This window comes from Glycine max, chromosome 12 (genome assembly GCF_000004515.6).
Source record: "Glycine max cultivar Williams 82 chromosome 12, Glycine_max_v4.0, whole genome shotgun sequence".
NCBI classification, from domain to species: domain Eukaryota; kingdom Viridiplantae; phylum Streptophyta; class Magnoliopsida; order Fabales; family Fabaceae; genus Glycine; species Glycine max.
Genome location: NC_038248.2, coordinates 2,277,609 through 2,301,021, shown reverse-complemented (window position 1 = coordinate 2,301,021; position 23,413 = coordinate 2,277,609). Strand labels below are relative to the sequence as shown.

At 30.9% G+C, this 23,413-nt stretch overlaps 2 protein-coding genes across 2 annotated transcripts; both read right to left on the bottom strand.

The window, feature by feature from the left end:
• Nucleotides 1–11,116: 11,116 nt before the first annotated feature.
• On the bottom strand, nt 11,117–12,008 carry LOC100795875 (glycine-rich protein 2). The gene has a single exon (XM_003540784.5). It carries the CDS (start codon nt 11,948–11,950, stop codon nt 11,348–11,350), a length of 603 nt encoding a protein of 200 aa, XP_003540832.1. The 5' UTR covers nt 11,951–12,008; the 3' UTR covers nt 11,117–11,347.
• A 10,292-nt stretch (nt 12,009–22,300) lies between these two features.
• Nucleotides 22,301–22,972, bottom strand: LOC100798520 (chaperone protein dnaJ 11-like protein). Its single transcript, NM_001253004.3, has one exon. The coding sequence runs from the start codon at nt 22,724–22,726 to the stop codon at nt 22,421–22,423; it is 306 nt and encodes a 101-aa protein (NP_001239933.1). The 5' UTR covers nt 22,727–22,972; the 3' UTR covers nt 22,301–22,420.
• Nucleotides 22,973–23,413: the final 441 nt, after the last annotated feature.

The window sequence follows — 23,413 nt, the reverse complement described above, 5'->3', positions numbered from 1 at the left end:
TTTTGAAATATTAATAAAAAAATATTTTCAATTTTTAATAATTTATAAATACAAAATATTGATAATTTTAATTAGGGTTGTTTTGTCTGACCACAACCAGTGATGTTTTTAAACCAACATTAACCAAGACTATTTTTCGATCGACATCAAATAGGATTTTGTTTTTGTCAAAGTTTGTCGGGAATATTTGTCAGCTGACGTCAGGCGAAGCTATTTTTTGACTAACATTGGTTGAGTCTATTTTTCAGTCAATATTGGCTAAACTTTTTTTACCAACGCCGACTAGGGTTTTTTTGACCGACACTGGCTAAGGTCTTTTCGAACGACATTGACCAAGACTATTTTTAGCTAACATCGGCCTAAAAAATTCTAGCAGACGTTGACAAAAAAATCTACTCTATCAGCTAAAACATAGTTTGGTTGATGCCGATCAATAGAACCTACCCGATATCGGCCGGAAAACATTATTGGTCAACATTGGTCGAAAAATCCCTAGTCGATGTTTGTTAAAAAAATATCTCTGACCAATGTCGGACAAAAAACCCTACCTAACATCGGATATAAAATAGCCTTGGCTGATGTTGGCTAAAAAATAGCTCTGACCGATGTTGACCGAAAAAACTCTAGTGGATGTCGACTGTGAGAACCTAATTGATGACGACTAAAAATAGTCATGCCCGATGTTGGTCAAAAATACCTAACTGGTGTTAGCAGAAAAAATCCTAGCCAACATCAACCAAAAAACCTAGCTAATGTGATTAAGAAATAGCTTTGACTGATGTTAGCCAAAAAATCCTAGTCGATGTTAGCAAAAAAATCCTAACCGACATCGGCTAAGAAAATCTAGTTAACATCAGCCAAAACACCCTAGCTAACATCGGTTAAAAAAAACCTTAACCGATATTGGCTAAAAATAGTTTTGGTTGATGTTGGCTGGAAAAACCTATATGACGTCAGCTAAAAAATCCTAACAGATGTTTACTCAAAAGTTAGTCATGACTTATGTCAGTAGAAAAAATTTAGCCAAAGTTGGCTAAAAAAATCATTGGTTAACACCAACTGAAAAAATTTGGATGACAACGATCAAAAAAATCCTTGGCCGACATTAGCAAAAATTTCCCATGAGTAACGTCATTGAGAAAATAACCCTAACCAACATCATCTAAAAAAAATCTTAGCCGATATCGGCAAAAAATAGTTTTGGTTGATATCATACAAAAAAATTGTGACCGAAAAAATTTTGGCCAACGTCAGTAAAGAACAACTCATGTCGATATCGGCTGTAAAAACTTTGGTCACCTGTAGTTGAGCGAAAAAGAGTCTCGAGCAAGAACATGAGTTAGAGTGAGCATCTCCAAAAAAAAAATTTCAAATTCTATATTTTTTTAGAGAATTTGAAATCTCACTATATAAGTCAATTAAAATAATTCATAAAAATATTATAAATTAAATTTCCTTTCAAATACTTTATCCAAACAAACTATTTTATTATGAATCATTTTAAATTCCTTAAAAAAATGAATTTTTTTACTAAATTGCTCCATCTAAACATAGGGTTAAGGTAGTTTTCAGCACTTTGTCATGATCAGTTATCATAAGGAAAAAAGAAAATAAAACGAAAAACTTTATGAATTTTGCACACATTAAGCTTGTTTGATTTTTGATCGACTAATTAAACATATTTATAATTCGGTCATTTTTACATACTTCTAAGCTTATACTATTTCTCTTTCAAAGGAATATACATTTCCGAAAACAAAATAATTATACAAATTATTTAAATTTACAAACTAATTGTTTTTTTATATAAAATATGTTTATTAAAAGAACTAGCTACAATATAGTTGAAAATCAATTTAAATAATTAAGATACTAATAAATAATGAATGATGGCAATATTAAACAATATTACTTTTTAATTTTAAAATGATAAATGTTTTGCAATAATATAATAAATTGAAATATACATGTAATATGAAGTGAAAGGAATATTATACTGGATTGAAGCATTGACATGAAACTCTATGCAAGCGAAAATCCAAGACACATATGTCACTGGTACGGATAATCCACAGACCATGCTAAAGGAACGTAAGCCTTGCAAATGCCAACATAAGTCAGACGCGAGAAAACCAAGTTACGAGAGAGAATATCTACAAAAGCCTGTTCACGTAGAATGAAAACAAGAAATTCTACCCATCTAAAGAAACAGGTGCAGATGCAGATTCTATCGACCAAAATGTGAAATTAAAGTCATTTTAGGAAAATCTTAATTTCGCTAGGATAAAATGTTTACAAAATTAACTGACAAACTGACAGTAGTTAAAGCATTAGAAATTCCATTGCTCCATGGCCTCGAAAATGCATTAGAAATTCCTTTTTCCTATACACCCAGCTGGTCCGGTAAAGGTGCATGGACACAGCTCTTGAAAATTATTAGAGATAAATAAAAGGTGAGTCTTAACGTTCACAGACGAAATAAAACAGATTCGATCATCTTAATTACTTCCAATTTATTTATTTTGAAAAATAATTTATGATGATTTTAAATTATCAAAATATTTGACTCGTACGGTTTAATGACCGTTTTTTACACATTCTATTGGTTTTACGGAAGAAAAATAAAAAAAATAGATGTAAAATTGTAGCAATTTTTTTTTACATATTCTAGTTTTTTAAATTTTTACAAATCATTTTTAAAAAAATTAAATTAAAAAAATATTTTTAACAGTGCCAAATTATCATAAATTATGACACCATTAACATAAAAAATGAAAAAGACTAAAAGTAACTTTTTAAAAATTTGAAGGACTAATGAAAATAAATTCTTTTCGAAAAATATATTTATGCCTTTAAAAAATTAAATAAATGTTTTCCATTTTTTAAATATTTTATGATAAAATAAAATATTTATTTCGTCATTTGAGAAATTATGAGAATGAGAAGTAGTTTGTTGAACAATAAATGAGTTCAATCAATATTCCTAATTGGAAGGAAAGAGAAATGGTATTCGTTTTGGTATTCCAAATTGGATTGGAATATATTTAATCCAACTTTATTGCATACACAATTTATATTAAAATATTTACATTATGATAAGCGATAACTAATAATGTTTTTTTGGGTTCAAAATAACTAATAATATTTTATTTCATTCTCATGAACACAATCATAAATTTTGCCAACTGCTAACAATTTGTTTGGGATAGATTTATGATGAGAAAATGAATTAATTTTTACAATAAAGATGGAGCATTAACTTCAACTTTTTTGTGATTTTATCATGATTTTGTAAGATAAAATCAATTATGTGTTATCCAATCACTTAATAACATTATTTTAGGATAATTAGGAGTAAAAGATTGGAACAAAAACAGAGAAAAGAAATTTAAATACCAACAGAAAAGATTTAGCTTTTTATAAGCCATCCTGTAAAATTCAATGCTTTTGTGTTGGTTAAAATCTCAATTATGCTAGACTGAAAAGTTTCCAAAATTGAAGTGACAAAAGCAAAAGAAAAGCTCTCATGTTCCATGTCCTCGGAAATGAACCAGCTCCTTTTTTCTTGTACAACAATGAGTGAGCAGGCTTGAAAATGATTAGAGATGAAATAAAGATATAAAGTTGAGCTTGGATAGGAGAAGTATAGTTCCAGAATAATGCAGAGCATCTTTTCCTTTCAACATTGTTTCCCAGACTTTTTTTCAATGAGCAGCAGAGAGAAGTTGATGAAAGAAAAGGAGAACCCCAAATCGAAGCAAAACCAACTCAATCAAACAACAAAAGCAAGCAATAGCCAATAGGGCTGGCATATACATCTGCTATTAAACGTACATATTGAGCAACTTTGCCAAAAAAATAAGGCTGCTTCAGAGCTGGAGTAATTGGCACTACACTTTAATTACATGATACATGATACATGTATTCATGTAATGTAACATATATATGCAGAAATTGAGTTGGGTGAAGAATCTAATAATTATCTCTATCTATCTTCTTCTTCCATCGAAAGGCTAGTGGAATAAACAGTGACAATGCGATCTATAATCTATCTAAAGTAAACAGACCTTTCATTCGAGTTCTGAGATCACATGCAGCTTTATATATATGTACATAATATATATATAACAGGCATGCAATACCCGGCAAAGAACGAAAAGAGAAGAAGAACAAGTTACAAACATATATAATAACAAAGGTTTGAGACTTTTCAGTTAAAGGTCATCTTCTCTAATTGGTTTAACTGGCTCTCCTTTTCTTTCCCAAACAAAAGAAGATGATGATGCGTGCTGTCAACTTTGGAGACATGCTCGTTTATTCGTTTTAGTTTCTTTCTTTTAGCACATTTTCTTTCTTTCATTGATCATTGTGAATGCTACATTTCCTCTTAAAAAGAAAAGTGATCAACTTTATCTACTTTTCATTCAATGAAATAAGACAAGAGTAACCCGCGAGCTATTCATTCTTCTTGGAACTCGAAACCTTTTGCATAGATTGAACGCCAACTTTGCAAAGCTTGCAAATTTCGCACAAAGAATCTCTTCCTCTCGCCTTCCTCTCGCCTTCTTTTAGGGATGGTTTGGTTGTCTTCAAATAGATGAAAAAAATTTCAAAAATTTGTATGGATCTGACACTTCCTTTTTTCTATTTTAATTTAAATATTTTTTCTCAATTACCTTTCATTCATTCTTTTTCACACAATCAAACTGCCCCTTAATTCTCACCTACCTACTACGGCCTCAATGATTTGTGAATATGCCGATGACAAGCACCAAAGTAAAAAAGAGAAAATTAATTTAATTGATAATCTTATTTTGTCTTAATCCTATGCTTCATTGACTAATCTAAAATTTGACCTAAAATCTAATAAAAAATTATTTATATTAATGATCGAATTCAATACTATTTGAATGATTTAACCTTACATTTACATCAAATTAACACATTATACATCAGTGGAAAAATTACAGACAAAAATAAATACTTCATAGAAAATCCAAATCATGAACAACAACATCTAATCACAGAAATCTCACCTTGTTCAATTTTACGTTTTCCTTATTTTTTTAATATTTATTGAGAAATATTGCGAATATGATATTATTATTATTGTTTTTATTATTTTCATACAAATATTCGATAATCACAAAGAAAAAATGAAAAGAAGTTTAAATTTGGTAACTATTTATAAAAATGAAAAAAATTAAATTAAACAAATCCTGTATAGCTCAGATATACTTTTCATTTTTATAAATAGTTAAACAAATCCTGTATAGCTCAGGAAGAAATATATTAGAAAGTATTTTATTTGTCTTTCTTATAAAAATGAAAAGTTTAAATTTTAAAATACTTTCTAATATATTTCTTCCTGTTTTGGAATTATATACTCTTTACTATTAATTGAATGGAATATATTAAAAATTATACAGTAAAATTTGCTGTCTTATTTCTTATTTAATGAGTTGTACACCTAATTTTGTATTTTTGTTAATAAAAATAAATTTTAGTTTTAATAATTTTGAGAGTCTTGGTTTTTATTCAATGATTGTGCTACTATCTCTCCTCCCAAAACAATACTTTTTCTTATTTAAATAAAATAAAATTAATAATACACCTTTAGAGTTGACTCAAACTTTCAATTTTATAAAAGAATTCACCTGAGAAAAAAATATAGATAATTTCAGAATCTATCTACAATATATTTCTCCTATATAGTGTGAGAATTCTCACTTTTTAAAGTGTTTTTCCCATTTCAATTGCATTTTTTTGGGTATGTTATCAACTGCAATTAGATTAATTATAACGTAGTGTCATATAGTGTAAGAATTGTGCTATTTGGTAGGAAACAGATTTTTACGAATTTATGTGGCATGCATAAAGAAATAAGAGCGGAATTATTATTATTATTATTATTATTATCTATAGAGTATATATAATTGTTGCGCTAACGATAAAAAAATTATAAAGAGAATTGAAAACTACATCTTCATTCAAAACCTTTAAGACATTACTTATATAGGACTTATATTTTATATATTTTTCGTTTAGTCATTTCCTATTTAATGAAAGATAATAATAATAGTAGCGAAGTAGTCTTTTTTTCTTGTTAATTTATTTTTCTTTCTATTTATGATATCACTTTTTTATTTTTAAATTTTTTATTTATTTAAAAGCATCGCAAAAAAAATAATTCAACCATCAATGGTGTGGATTAAGGAGCGTGGAACAATTATAACTTAACCAGATATTTCAAATTTAAGTCTTAAGTGTATATGCAATAAATATTTTGAGGAAAAATTTTATCTTTTATAATAGTTCTATCCCATTCAAATAGGTTATTTATAATAAAAAAAATACATTTATTCTATACCAAAAATAAGGCTTTCGAGTTAAAAATTAAGAATGAACGGAGAACCAAACTTATTTTCAATTCAATCCCTTTCATTAATGTTTAAGAGACCATTTGTTTTGTTTCAAGGTATGATACGGCGTTAAATCATGTTGTATTAAATTTTTAAAGAATGAGCAATAGCCAATAAATTTTTCTTAAAACTTTAAAACGAGAATATTACATTTTCAAATACATATTCTTAGAAATAAATTTTTAATCCCTAAAACAAAGAGACTCTTGTATGGCGGACAGGGAATGGAAAGAATTGTGGGCTTACAAAAGAATAAAGCCCAAATTTAGAACACTTAAAAAGATGAACTGGGGCGCAACACACCCACATACCAAAAGATTCATAGCCTATATGAACCGATAGCTTTTGGGTGGGTTCAAGTTCAGATTTCATGAACCTAATCCAGGCTGCAGGCTAGTTTGCTAAATGGGATCTAGTTAATAATTGATTTATTTATCTACTGTAAAACACAATAATTCTTATTTTTGAATAAAATTATTGTCTCAAAAGTATGCTTGAATTAATATATTGAGAGAGTTACTATGGTACCCCTGATTTAAAGGAATATTTTATTTCTTGTTCAGCCAAAATTTGGGTCTTATTGTCAATGTGTTTTGCATTTTGACAGGATGACCTAACAAATTAATTATTATGTTGATCCAATATATAGGTACAATATATAGATTTTAATTTTAATTACTATTATGTTAAAATTTTTAAAAAACTGAAACTAAAATTAAAATGTTATACAAAATAAAACTATATCATACAAAAATAATAAAAAGTAGAAGAATCTTACAATTTAACACCAATTTTAAAATTTTATTACCACAAAAAGAATATGTCTAACATAAAATACGATTTTAAACTAAGTGAAAAATGTTTAATAATATTCATAAATCAATATAATTAAAGAAAAATAAATTGAAAATTTAACAGGTTGAAATATTATGTTACTTTGGATTTAATTTTAGAAATCTATGTCGCTGATTCAAATTGAACGTATACAATTTTACATATAAAATTATTACACTAATTTATTATATTTGATATTAAAGAAAGGTTTTTTACAAATATATCTAAAGTAAACAAAATAAGATGAGATATCTTAACAAAGTCAGAAAAAAATTTAAACAAGTAACTTTGAAACTTAAAAATCCTATTTAGGATGTGAGTAGATAGAAATAAAATGAGAAATAATAATTTCATTTAATAATTCACAGTGTAAATTATTTACGCTTATAGGATATTAAAATTAAAGACATAAGATAGAAAAATTGGTAAAATTAATCACTGGGGCTTTGGGGATTCCTTTTTTATCTGACCTAAGGAAATTTTATACACCTTAGGAATTGAGCACGGATTTTTCTGTTTGTTTTTACTCATATGAACATGACCTTTACACTACCGGGTGCATCAACCTATGAGTTTACTTTGGAAATTCTTCGAATAAGTTTCTACTCATAGATTATATTAATCATGAGGTTCATCGTCAGAGTTTACCAAGTGTTTGACTTGTTGCAAAGGAACTTTTTTATCCAAGAAAACCCAATGATTCTACACTTCCAAATATGATCAAGAGTATAACCAAAAGTGAGAACCCAGTGCAAAGACATTTGGTTGTTGACCTTTAAGTTGTGAGCCATCAAATCTTTGAAAAGTATAGTAAAAAAAATAATTAGGGGAGTTTATGGGTGGCTAAAGCTCACAAGTATTTAACAACTCCAGAGTCTCTAATTGCATGGATGGTGCTTTCAGCAACATTAAGAGTTAAGACAAACGGAACAATTCGAAATAGTTTGGTAAAAAAGAGAAAAGCATTAGTGAGAAAAGCTCGCTGCCCAATTTTCCAAATGATAACTCGAAAGCACTCTTGGTCAGACCACTGCCAAATGAGATCAAAAATACCTTCTTCATTGAGCTATCCTAGATAGAATGATCTAAATTGTAGGCGAAAGATAAGGAAAACCTTCCATTTGGAGAATGCGACCATGCAATGGTGTCATCCACATTGTGTTGTCTTGGAGGGACAGTTGCCATGATCCTGAAAAAGATATGAGAGGTATTGGACGTCCCAGTCACCATTCTCAAAGACCACGTAAATGATCTTTCACAAATCACAATGACTCATCTTTAGGAGCCATTCATCAATCCAAAACCTCAACGTGATGAAGGCTTCAAATTTCCATCAAGTAGAGGCATTAGTCGCCTTGTTCATTTGAGGAATAATGTGTTTACCATAATCATACTTCCTGCGTAAGACCTTAACCCACAGTTTATCCTTGGAAATACAAAGGTCCTGGGCCAATTTCATGAGAAAAGTATCATTCACTCTTCGTTTCTCTAATACCCAGACCACCCACTTTCTTTCGTTGACAGATAATGTTCCGGGCTATAATGTTGATTCTTGAGTATCTCCCCATAGAAAAAACCTCTGCTCGATTTATCCAAATATTAGCAAAGGGATTATCTGTATAACAATTTAGAATTGTAGTTAGGACATATCTGGTGAGGGTTATTCTGCTCGTTAGAGATAACAATTAATCTAGTCTTTCAAATGCTTAACATAGACTTGGCCTTAGATAACACATCTCTATAAGTATCATAGCTAACTCTTGAGTGGTGTAGAGGCACACCAAAATACTTACCAAGGTTCTCAGTTCTACCATATCCAAAACCATCACTAATTTGAGTTTTAACTTGTCACAATAAATCGTTGGAGAAAGATATTTTTGGTTTTCTCTTTACTAATGGTCTGCCTGGAACAATTACACAAGTGCCTTAAGGCATGTTGAAATAACTCCCATTTGTCATAAACTAGCTTCTGTGAAGATAATATTTTCTGCAAAGACAAGGTGGGACAAGCATGGACAACATTTAGAAAGGAAATCCACTTCCACATGCTAAGATCAATATTTTGTTCAATGATTTGGGAAAGGTGATTCAAATAGAGAACAGAGATGCAGGGTGAAAGAGTGTCGCCTTGCTAGAATCCTCAAGAATGCTTTAACTCATTTAAGGCCCATTCCACGTAATATTCATAATCGGAGTAGAAATAAGCAACCAGACTAGATCAATAATCATATGTTTGGTAGAGAAGAAAGAAATTTTTGAAATTTAAATTGGAGAAAAAATGAAAGAAAAAAAAATATTTCTTGAAGTCAACTTTTCTTTAGATCTTCCTTCAATTTTCTTTTCAATCTAACAAAGAACAACATATTGCTGTGTTTTTTCCTCTCAATTCTTTTTTCCTTCCACTTACACTACTTTCAAAAGGACCCTAAAAGAAAGAGGGAGGCTAATATCCTCATTTCAAAAAAAAAAACTACTCAAGTGAGTGAAAGCACTTCTTGCATAATGATATATCTTTATTTTCACGGTTTGGAACAAGACTGGCTTAGACGGGATTCACAAGCACCTCCATTACTCCATTGATATGATTCTGCAAAGGTTTAATTATTTCAAATATCTTTTACAGTGATGAAAGACCCAATGTTTAAAATAAGACCGAGAAAAATCAAGAGACATTCAACAGCTTAGTGATGCAAGTTCACAAACTAAGAATTGTGTCACTTCTATAACTTATAAATTCAACAAGCTTAAAGACCATTTTCTAATTTTCCTATATGTTTTAGGTCAGTTTTATGTTTTTAGGCTTCCTAAGCCATTATATTGGTTAGTGGGGGATTTATTCCTAGTGGGAAATAAATGTAAGTGGAATTTTAGCACCTCCATTACTCCTCTTTAGGCAAGAGCTTTTTGTCAATTCAACTAGGTTGCTTGCTCCACCTTAGGAACTAACAAGAATACCATTCAGATTCTCCACATCCGGTGGATTGTGGAACAAATTCAGATTCTCTACATCCGGTGAATTGTGGACCGAATATCTGATAAGGTTGCAACTTACAATGGCCCTTAAATGTGCCAATGGTTGTTATAGAATTCCCAAACACATTTTTGTTCCAAAGACTCAGCTCTACCATGAGACTCCTAGGAGGTACCGATGATCCTTTGAAAACTGCTCTGAATTGATATTGAAACCTAAACTAAGAGGACATCTATGGGTGGAAGCCCTATACTGCAAACCAAATTGTTATATTCCAGGAAGATAATAAAATATCACTTTTTAACCCATACTATACCATATCAGTTTAATTCTTTATCATCCATCAAAGCTTAAAAAATATACTAAACACATCATACAACTAACGAGCACTCGGATTGCGAGTGTCATACTTTAGTTTGGGCTTAAACTAATGACCGACCCCTTCCATCAACATTATAATGATGAGCCATTAATACTCGAAGAACAACAAGCCGTGAGATGCCCCAAAGTAATTTTGGGCTATCGCCTACAAAAGCCTTTCAACTATTTATAGATTTACACGCTTGGAAAATGCTGTAAAAAATTGATCAGATTGGACGAGTGCTGCTTCTGCAGCCCCTGCACGCAGAAAATTGAGTCATAATTTACTTAGGGGTTTGTGCCTTTCTTGTAAACCGAGATGTATAATGAATTGATTCGCTTTCCAAGAAAAGACCCTAGGCAGTGAAATAACCTATAGTCACAAGGATGGCCGGTTCAAATCAATTAATAAATTCGTATTACAAAAACTAAAATCACCACAACTTCAGAATAGCAAGTTACTGCATCAACAATCGCACTGAACACCCTAATTATACAATTCAATCTTCATAGCAAATCACAACAATAATTGATAGCAATCATACGATTCATTATAGCAAAATGTAAGTTCAAACAGATTTTAGTTTGCAGATTGTAACGATAACACAGAAACCCTTCATTTAAATAACCAAAAAAGAAAAATCCCACACATCTACTCATAAGAACCCATAGTTTGGACAGAAACCATTAAAATCCCTAAGACATATTAAAGTAAAAACTTAAAACAATCCGCAAAACATAAACAACCCTAACAGTAAATTCAACGAGCACTTGATGGGCAATCTCTGGCAAAATGCCCAGACTCTCCACAGCTGTAGCAGCTTCCTCCGCCGCCGCCGCCGCCTCCACCACCAACGTACCTCCCGCCACCGCCGCCTCCATATCTGCCACCACCACCACCTCCTCCGTACCTGTCCCCACCACCGCCTCCACTGCAATCCCTAGCCAGATGTCCCGATTCACCACAGTTGTAGCAAGCACCGCCTCCACCGCCTCTTCCACCACCACCGTAACCACCGCCTCCACCGTAGCCACCACCACCACCGTAGCCACCGCCTCCACCGTAGCCACCTCCACCACCTCCTCGTCCCCCGCCATAGCTTCGGCCACCATCACCGCCTCGTCTGGTTCCCTGGACGCTGGCGCCGTCGGGGCCAGTGACATCAACAGCCTTCGCGCGTCCGTCAGATTCAGATTCAATGGCGAACTCAACGGACTCTCCTTCGGCGAGGCTTCGGAAACCGTCAGATTTGATCTGAGATTGGTGAACGAAGAGATCGTCGCTGCCATCGTCAGGGCTTATGAATCCAAACCCCTTCTGATCATTGAACCACTTCACCTTCCCAGAAACCCTACCACTCATCTTGCGCCTCTTTTTCTTGTTCTCACAAACCCTTCTTTTCACTTTCACTCTGGGAAGGGCTCCTTATATAACTATTTTTTTATTGGGCTTTTTTCGTTGTGGGCCACGGGTTTTCTATTCTCTTAATCAAATTCAAACTGACTATTAGAATTCTGTTGACCAAAAAACAAAAAACTGACTATGAGGATTCCACTATTCAGGAGCTGATCACGTGGTTGGGGCATCATACCTTTATCCATAACGCGTATGGACCGTTCGATCTTCCTTTCACTCTTAGTGCAGCAGTCAACATCTTTTCTTTCTTCTAATTCGTAGGTCTATTTTTTTATTAATTTTATGTCTCCATTTTTTTTCACTATACTGTTAAGAGATGCCAGCACAAAATTATTATTGAAAATGAAAAATAGTCACAATTTTTGTTTGACTAGTCAATTCAACTGTTAACTAAAAATTCAAATCTTTTTTTGAAGAAATAAATACTTTTAATATTTTCTGATGCATAGAAAAATAATTTTAATATATTTATATTTATTTAATAAAAATCCAATAAATACTGTTGAATATTTTGAATAAAAATTCAAATCTTAAGTATCTATATTTATGAAGATAGTTATGGACCATCTGTCTCTGTTTGAGGATTTTGATTTGATTTGCTAATTACTTGAATACTGAAGAAAATAAACACATACCAAATCCAATTTGCAATCTACAAAGAAAACGAAAAATAAAGTACTGTAAAAAAGAACTGATGGAAAGTAAATACATTTTTACATTATTTGATACGAGAAATAAAAAAATAAAATGAAAAGAAGTAAAAATATATATATATTTATTTGATTGGAAGTTTGGAAAATAGGAGAAACAAAAAATTATACTTCTGAAAAGAACATTAGTTAAATAAGTAAAATATGTTATTTTTGTATTTTTTTCTATTATTTTTTATATATTGAATAGCATAACATATATCTTATGTAATCTTATTACAGCTATTTGCTGATTAGGATATGATATGAAAGAATAAGACAACCATTATATCTAAGTGTAATCTATTATTTGTTTGGTGATATGATAATGTTATTATGTTCCTTATCCAATTCTGTTAGTTTATATATATATATATATATATATATATATATATATATATATATATATATATATATATAACACTTAAGAGGGAAGTTGGGTTAAAATCATCATGATAAGATAAAATTTCTTTCATTTTTTTATATATACATATATGATAATTTTGACACATAAATTAAATTATATTTATACCACATGGGTATTTGGCTATAACAAGAAGATCATGTACTTAACTAAAAAATATTATAACTCAACATATCAGTTCTAGGGACATGGCATTCCACCCCAAATGGTTGAGACACCTTTCCAGCTCAATATAGCGAAAAAATAAAGGCACACTAGCCAATATTAAGGAAACGATTAACATCATAACCATGATCGACACTAGATTACCTAAAATTGTAATAATGTACAAAGCCCATAAATCAAAGACTCATTAAGGTATGTATAATTATGTGTGAGGTTCTCAAGGTAAAACCTTTATTGGTTGTCATTTATTATTCTTATTCATGGCTCTGTGTCGAAAACTTACTTTAGCGTTGAAGTACTTTTTTGTAGGTACCTTTCCTCCAAATAGTAGAGAAGTTGAGCACTAAGGAAAAAAAAACTTTGAAGCCAAGAGCATTGAGGGAAGAAGGATACCCTATTTCCCTTGAGCAGGACCATTTTGGCATCTACTGTGTGACTTAGGTAAAATTTATCCTATGACCTCGTAGATCATGTACTTAGATAAAAATGAACACGAAGAACAAAGCAAGTGCTCATCGTGGAGCCTAGGTAAAACTTATCCTACATCCTCATAGATTATGGTTACTACTTGAAGTTTCAGATAGGAATGAACATTGAGAACACATGAGTTTCTACCCAAGCAACACAACAAATTGAGGACGATAATTATGTCCATACTGAGGACAAAATGGACTTGTCTTTGGTTATGTGGCAATTGAATGTGGAGCTTTCAGTAATGTGTTGACAACATGCACAAGATATTTCAGCACTCCATCAGGAGAATGCAGAGTTGAAAAACCTGAACTAATCATGAAGACCCAAAGATCAAACACATACTCGACAACATGATGGGCAGACAACTATGTACAAATGGCTGATAAACACCCACACTAGTGTCCAACAACAAACCCAAAGATTGTTTGTTGCCACTACTAGTGCACAACCACCACCTCATCGACACCCTTTTGTTCCCGATATTTCGGAAGTCCTTTTTACCTTGGACGTATATGATGACTTTATCTATTCGACCAAACACATCGATGAGTATGTGACACAAATGAGCTTGTACACAACTAAAGATGTAGTTTCATGTCATGTGTTTCCACCTTATTGAAAGGTCAAGCTCTTCATTGGTTTGACGAACTCCTTTCAAATTCCTTTAAGTCTTTTGAAGCCTTAGCAATTCACTCTAGTATTCAGTTTGCAACTAGTCGACCCTATCATTTGACTTCGGTTGCACTTCTCAACATCAGGCAAGAGAATAGGGAACCATTGGATGCCTTTATGTAGAGATTTGGGAAAGTAATATTGAACATTCATAATCTTGACATGGCAGTGGCAATGCATAATTTGATTATAGCCTTACAACCTAATGGTTTTGTTATTAGACTTTGTAAAAAGCTCATCGTAGACATGGATGACCTTAAACCAAGGGTCGCCAAATATATGCAAATGAAGGAGTTGACCAACTACCAAAATCAGGTAAGAATCGAAACATCAACAATAAATATTGACTTTGATAAGAAGGTTTCGGAAAATGAATGAATGAACCATCCAAAGAGCAAACACGACACGATCTTTGTTATGCCCACTATACTCCGCTTAATGTCGGCCAATTCCACATAATAGAACAAGCTATTGCAACTGAGACCCTGGCAGTACCAAAGCATGCAAAAACTCCACCAAAAGGTTAATTATACAAAACAAAATTATTATCACCGAAAATTGAGGACACTCCATTGAAGAATGCACAACTCTAAAAGATAAAATTGAATATCTTATAAAAACAGACAATTAAAGAACTTCATTTATAGACCTAATAAATCAAAATAATGAGTCTACTATTTTATAGTCATTACCTTAATTATACGTTTCTTTAAATATTATGTATTTTATTTACTTTTCCTATATAACAATTGCTTCTCAAAGTCATTTAGACTTCATGTTGACTTTTCCTTGACATGTAACCATTACATGTAAGCTTTGTCACATGTCATTTTTTCACTAATAGCCAGTATGTGCAATCCAGGAACGAATTCAAAAATATATAAAGGTGGGGGACAATTTTTTTTTTTCATAATTATCTAAACATTTTACTTCTATTAAATAATTATTTTATAGATATTAAGTTTAAAAAATATTTATTATTATTTTTATGTGTAAAATAAAAGATATGATCTAATATCAGCTCAAAAATCTATTTCTCTTATACGTTTTCTTTTATTAGCATTTTTTTTTAAAATTTAAATTTTTCTTTATATACATTAAGTGTCTCAAGCCTTTGCTTGTCTCTTGGATTCGTCCCAACCAATCATGCCATTTTCAGTCTAGGCTTAGAAACAACTCCTCTCATGCACTAGAATTTTCTAGTTAGAGAGAGACACTCAAGGCTTATGGGTTTTTCTCTCTTCAACCGAAATGTTCAAATGACTAGAGAAGATCCAAATTCTATAAGTTCATTCATTTATTTATAAAATTAGTAATAATAAAAAAAGCTAGCTTTACAGTTATTTGTTAATTTGCATTTTTCCTAAATATTTTCTATTGGATATTTTTAATAGAAATATCATAGGGTTTAACTATATATAATTAAGTTACTTTGACGCATTGGAGACTGAATATGTTTCTCTTGCATACTTGCATTTACTCTCTCGTATGCTTACAAAAAATTGTCAAATTCTCAAATGACAGTATGGATCCTTTTGTAATGGTCCAGCACTTAACGGTAATCTGTCTATACTGTTTTTTTTTTTTTTTAGAGATGTGATCTGTCTATACTCTTTAACTACTTGAAATTTGAGACTCATTTGACTCAAGAATCCAAAATCGTTACTCTCTCTCCTCTTCAATCACTTCATTACGAAAAGTTTCATTTGATCAAGAATACAGAATCGTTACACTCTCCTCTTCAATTAGTGATAGACAAAAACATGATTTGTCTTTTTTCTTATATAATCTCTTTTAAGCTTTAGAGGAATTAAAAATATTCACGCAGTACGATTTTCATCACGGTAATTAGTATGAAATTATAGCCTAGCATCAAGGTTGGTCGTGCTCTGCAAAGGATCATTAATAAAAAAATATCCTTTAATTTATTTTCTATGTATAAACAGAGGTATAAATTACTAATTAAAAATTGGTGAGTTTTGAAATTATTAATAACACTGCTAATATCTATAATTATTAATAACGAGAATTATTTCATTTGATGTATATATTTTTAGATAATTTTATCTTCTATCAATTTATTTATTTTTTAAAAAAAGTTGTCCCACTATTTTTTAGTTAATTATTTTTTTCCTTAGTCTAAACCTTGTTTCTTTTTTATTTATTTAAAATATATAGAGAAACACGAAATACTTGTATTTTCCTAATTATTAATAATGACAATTAATTAAACTCATAGCAGTAACAATTAACTCAAGTCCCTATAAAATCAGATGGTAACATAGTATAATAACAATCGTGACAGTAGTAGCAACTCTAGCAGCAGTGACAGCCCTATCTGCAACAAATACTGCTTTGTATATATATATATATATATATATACACACACACACACCAGCATTATTAAAGCAAAAGCTCAAAGAAATGAACCAAAAAAACATAAACAGGCCTTTAATAAGAAAGTTGAAGTTGAAGTCTGACATTTATAACAAGTCCCGCCACCACCAAAATTAGAAGCTGGATGGGGGCAACGGCGGCAATGATAGAAGAAGGGGTGGTTGTGGCGGGACGCGTCGTCGATTTCCCTGCTGGTTGCATGAGTCATGTGACAAGGTTACCTTGCTTCTTCACTTGCTTAAACATTGATGATTGATGGGACCTTTACCTAATATTCTCTACTTCATTGCGTCATTTCCTACCAACAAGCTAAGGTGTTTGCTTCAAGGGGATGATGAATAGGAATGAAAGTGATAGGGAAGGAGATCGTTTTGAAAAAAATATAGATAATATCTTTTCATTTTCATCTCAGAATGGAATAAAAGTAAGGATTGATGTGAAATAATTAATGTATTTGTCAAGATTGATTCCGATGAAAAGTGTCAATGTTATTTTAATTATTTTTTTTGTTTTTTCTGCTGTGACGATAAGTTAATATCAGAATCAATTATGTTTATAATATAATTGAACTAATCAGTCATTTATTCGAATTTTACTTTACTTAACATTAGATGAAATTGCATAATAAATTATATAATTATTTACTAGTGCTCAATCAATTAAAGTTAAAATGGACACTGGTTTCATTTTTATTTTTTTATTCTCTTTTTTTATTATTTATCTATTATTTTAATTCAAATCTTTTATCATTTTTACCCTTTCTTTCATCTCAATCAAATAATCTAATTTTCTATTCTCTTTGGTCTCTTATCATTTCATATACTTTTATTTTTAATTTATCTCAATTCATCCTTGTCTGTCAACCATAGCCTAAGACTTCTTCAATCAAAGTTTGAATGACAAACAAGTTAACTAAGGGATGTAATAGAAACCATTTTCATAAAAGTTAAGGAGAATTGATTTTAGTGATTAAATTATATATAAGATAAACATAAACATGCGCTATTAGGGCCGTGATGTTCAATAGCTAGGCAGTGGCAGGCCATATTATTTGCGAACTAGCTTGGGCAATATGGTGTTGAAGAATTACCACATGAATTTTGAGCAGACCCTTGCAAAGAGAAAAGCAGGGCAGCCTCAGAAGCATTCAGAGCAGCTGCATGTTCTCAGAATCTTACCATCAGCAGGCTTCATTAAGTGCAACTTTCATATCTCCATCACCCAACAGGCTTTGGACTAGTTCTTTATATCACATACAACTCATTTTCACGATCACATTTTTCAGGCAAAATTGACATAATAGTGTTCAGATAGTGGAGAGCATTTTGTCATGGTCACTTATCATAACAAGAAAAAAGAAAATAAAACAAAGAAGTTTATGAAATTGCACAAGTTAGTTGTTTATTTGATTTTTTGACTAATTAAACATGTTTTTTTTTTTTATCATCTTTACATACCAATGTTAGTTTCGCTAGAATAAAATATTTTCAAAATTAACTGATAAACTGACATTTTAGTGTATACGAAATTCCAATGCTCCATATCCTCAAAAATGCAAAATGATACTTATCTGCTTTTTTCCAATACAACGAGTGTCTAAAGGCCAGATGAAAGGAAAAGAAAATCGATCATTTTACTTTCAATACTCGATCAACTGAAGCATTTTGCAAGCAGCAGCTTCTCATTAATTACATTTAGCAATCAAACATTATGCATTACTTTACTTGTGCAACTTGTACCAATGCTGTGCTATAAATTGAGCATTTTACAAACAGCTTTTCATTCAATATTACAAGTGTAAATTCATTAAGATAAAACTTAGATTTAATATTATAAAATGTTGCTAATTAATATATATTATTCTTCAAATAAAATCGATATATTTTATCTCATTAGCCTTTTTTTTTTCTGAGTATTTTATCTCATTATCCATTACTCTCGTTTCGATAACCATGATTAACAAAATGAAATTAAAGTTTTGGTAAACAAAGTGAAATACGGTAATATTAAATAAATTATCATTATTTAAATATTTGAAGAAAAATAAAATAAAATGTTTATTTCTTTATTTGATAAACTGTGAGAATAAGAACTAGAAAAATGTCCCAACTCCCAAAATTAGAAAGAGCGAGAAATGGAAATATTCGTTGGAATAGAATATATTTAATCCGATTTTATTCCATTATATTTTATCTTATTTTTTATCTTAATCCTCAGTTTCATTAGAAAAAATAAACTTAAGTAATCCAAAGTTTAGATCAAAAAGTAAATAAAAATTGATCAAAGATTTTTTTTGTTAAGAATTAAACTCAAATATTATTCAAATAATTTTATTTTAACTTTAACCCATTATCTATTTATATTCAATCAGATGGTTTTCCTTATATTTTATCTGAAATAATTTACATAAAGATTCTTAATATTATGTAATTCATTTCATTTCCAACAAAGTAATCATAACAATAGAGACAAGAAATTTAAATCCCAACAGAAGCGCGGTTAGAGCTTTTTATAAGCTAAGCCAAATTCAAGCCCAATATTTCTGTGCTGTTTAAAATCTCAATTTTACTAGACAGAAAAGTTTCTAAAATTGAAGTAACAAAAGTAAAGGAAGCTACCACATAAACAAAATGAAGTAGCAAAAATGCAAAATGAAGCATCTGTAAAGCAATGAGTGAGCAGGCTTGAAAGTTATTAGAGATGAAATAAGGTATATAAGATTCAGCTTGGACAGGGGAAGTATAGTTCTAGAATCCGGAAAGCACCTTTTCCTTTCCAGTGAGTAGCAGAGAGTGTACGTGTATTTCGAAAAGGTTTATATGTAACACTTATGCACAGAGTTGGGCAAATTTGTTCATAAACATACCAAAAAAAAATATTTACACAAAAATACATATTCATACAATTTTACTATTATAATGTAAATTCGGATTGGAAAAATCCAAATTTACACTGTAATTATGTGATTTTGAAAAGGTTTTGCAAAACAAAAATTGAGTATTTGGGTCTTCCAAACCTGAATTCGTACTGTCAACATTCGAACGCCAATGCGAATAACGAAGAGAGCCACTCAGAAAACGAGTGTTTGTGGGTTGAGGCCCAAAGTTAACGAGGACCTCTCAGCGAAGAAGAAGAACAACCACCACCGAAGAAGAAGAAGGAGAATCCTCAGAAGACGCGTCTCTTCTAGAAAGATCGAAGCTAACAAAGTTTATCACTGTAAATCAACTCTTCAAGCTTCTAATTCCACTTCTGGTGCTTGCTTCTACTTCTTTTCGCTCTTTTTATTTTTATTTTTTTCAAATTAAAAAAAAATAATGACCCCAATTCTCAACTTTTTTCCATTTTTTAAAATTACAGTGTAAATCTAAGTTCTTCCAACTTAAATTTACATTCTAAATCGTAAAATTATATATTTGTATAAATAATAAGAAAATATATATATTTGTGTAAATCATTTTACATTAGCACATTTTTAAATTACAGCATTGAAAATTATCAGTGGCTTTTGAAAAAGTGTATCCTCATTTCCTCGATGTTGGCTATAATCACACAGAAAATTTATCAGGATTTACTACGGTGTAGAAAATAAAAAAAAGAAGCTAATTTTTATTTTTCAGAAAGTTGTGTAGGATGAAGAAGGGGCAGGCCTACCTTCATGTGGCTGGGCCTGGCCGTGGAGAGCATGGCCCTCTTACTTGAAAATAAAAGTGTACTGTTGTGTGTGTCGTTATCATTTTGTCCTAATAATTAATATAAAAAAACTTTGGGATTGAATTCTTACCTATGTCTTCCTAGGCAGATCATAGCAAGTGCTGGTTTATGTTTCTAAAAAAATTGGCTTAAGCATTTTGATTTGAACACAGGTATAGTGTGGCATAAATTTCTAGTTCATTTCATCTCTAGTTAGGTATAACTATATTATATTTAATAATCTTGGTGTAGACTTTTATGAATTAGTGATTTTGTCATTATACAATTTTTTCAGATTTTTTGTCATTATACACTCAATTGATTTTCTAAAACCTTAATTAACGAATAATCTATACTAAATTACTGGAAAAATAAAAAAATAATATCTCAAGAGAAAATATAAAGGACTAAAACTTTAATAATACAAAATAGAATTTATATCTCAATTAAAATGGAATAAAAAAGATATCATATCAATGCTTGAAATAAACTATAACTTGAAAAACCAAATGAATTGAAATATACTACCAAATTTTTTGCTGAGAAAGGAGCTCTTCCTCCTTGGCGGGTTATGTCATTTATGCAGAATGTTGCATATCTTGTTGGATAGGTTTGTTTAAACTTAATAAAAAAATAATTGTAAAAGAAGCATTTTCTAAAAAAAAGTATTTTTTTAATAAGAAGATAGAATTTGCTTCTCAAAATAAGTAAAAAATATTTTTTTTAAAATAGAAACAATTTAGGCAAATACGCTAAAAAAACAAAAAAAACTGCTTATTTTATTAAAATATAATTTTTTCAAGAAATGAATTTAAACAAACTCACCAATTATCTTTTGTCCTTTATTGTATATATCTTTTGTAATAGGAAATAATTGCTTTCTGATCTGATACCTGAAAAAGATGCGTGAGAGAAAGGAAGTTGGGCCAGCTTAGCCCTTCCTAGGAATTGGTGGATTGGACCGAAATAGAACTTGTACGTCGTACGGGCTGGGCGTTACTTAACTAGGCCGAACCCAAAGCACCGGTATTTATCTATAGTCATAAGAGTAATATCTCATTCTAGTTTCTATTTTATTCTCTCTGTTTTTTAAACTTCTCATTTTTTTTTATATATTTATCTATAAAACATATAGACAGGCAGAGGGTATCTTTCTTTTACTAATATACCATAATGTTATTATATTAACGTCTTTCTGTGGTCTATGATGGAGTATTTTTTTACCATAATTGTGAAATTAATCCTCAAATGTAATTTTAGGAAAAACCTAAGCAAAACTCATTTCCTTTTATAAACACAAGCAAATCACCTTTTTGTAAATGTTTTTTCTTGTGTTCTATTGTACAAACCATCGTGGATAGCTGTAAAATCAGAAAGGAAAACTTCACAAATTATTTACAGTATACAGTCAGGATGAATGAGCATCGTGTTTTTACTTATTCTTTATCCCATTTCAAAAAGCTCTTTTCTTTCCTAAATAAAGGTTTCATATTCTTCAATCTTCTCATTTCCTGACTGCTCTTGTGATTGATATTTTTGCTTTCTAAATTTGCAAGTATTATTATTCTTCCCTTCTTTGTCACGTGGGAAACCAATTTTGAGTGTTGATAAAATATCTGTTTGTATTTTGGTGGAAAACATAAACTAAAATAGATGCTATAGACTATAGAGTTTTGAATAAGTAATAACAGGAGTGTCTGACCAAATCAACATGGCATTAAAATTACACGAAGCTTGAATCAGGAGATCTAGTAAGTAATCTGGAACTACACAGTCTTAGGATGGTATTGTGAAGAAGGAAAACATAAATGAATGACATAGTCATAACAAAAACTTAGAAAAAGAGAAGAAGAAAAAAGAGAACAAAGTGGTTAATAATAATGTACATGACTATACAATCTGTTACCAACATTGGTCTGTTTCCCATTTCCTTCCACTTCCAGCATAGGAAAATGTCTGATTTCTTCCTGCTATATTTGCTGATCTTCTGTATCTATAGATTTCTCTATCATATTGTGCTCGCTTCTCTGGGTCAGACAAAGTTGAGTAAGCTGAATGGATCATCATGAATTGGTTCGCTGAGCTTTCCTTCTGATCCATGGCCACAACATCAGGATGGTGTGTTCTTGCCAGCTTTCTGTAAGCAGCCTTTATTTCGATGCAGCTTGCACCCACTGAAATTCCAAGCACGTCATAGAGGGAAGCCATTTTTTTTGTTTTTTGAGAACAAGAACAGAGTTCTCTGTTTTCAGTTGTAGAGTGGAAACAATTTTTCTAGAAAATTTGGCATATACTGGATTAGGGTTAAGGAGAATGATATGGGGAGTGCCATTTTATAGAACACTTGAATGGCACTAGACTAGAGTGCTTATAAAAAATGAAAATGTAAGGCCAACAAAGATTGGTAACATGCTCATATTCAAAATCATGTGGATTGAATTTCTATCGTGATGTGAAGACATATTTGGCAAGTAATATGTAAATATATCTGCAAAATATTCTCTGAGTCTTAGAGATTTGTTTAATAATTCTCTAGGATACACCTAAACTTTATCCAATAAAAAAAGCGCAAACGTAATATACGGATACATCTGAATGGCGAAACGTGGCTGGGGTTGTACAAGTCAAGGTTGTGAAAAGTTGTTTATCCGTTGTTGCTGGGTCATGTTCTTTGCTGATTCATCACACTATTCAAATGGATAGGCTTACCATTTTTCATTATGTGGTCCTAACTCCTTACCATTTACTAAAATGCATTTATGGTTTACAACTTTTTGTAAGCTTCATATTGAATATGCAATTGATGATGGGGTCACTCTAAGGTTAAAACCTACAAGTCTTGGTATAGCAAAAATAAAAAAACTATGAGTCTTGGTACAAAAGGGAGGCAACACA

Coding starts and splice junctions, on each gene's coding strand:
- LOC100795875 (XM_003540784.5), bottom strand. CDS start 11,950: ATGAGTGGTAGGGTTTCTGGGAAGGTGAAGTGGTTCAATGATCAGAAG.
- LOC100798520 (NM_001253004.3), bottom strand. CDS start 22,726: ATGGCTTCCCTCTATGACGTGCTTGGAATTTCAGTGGGTGCAAGCTGC.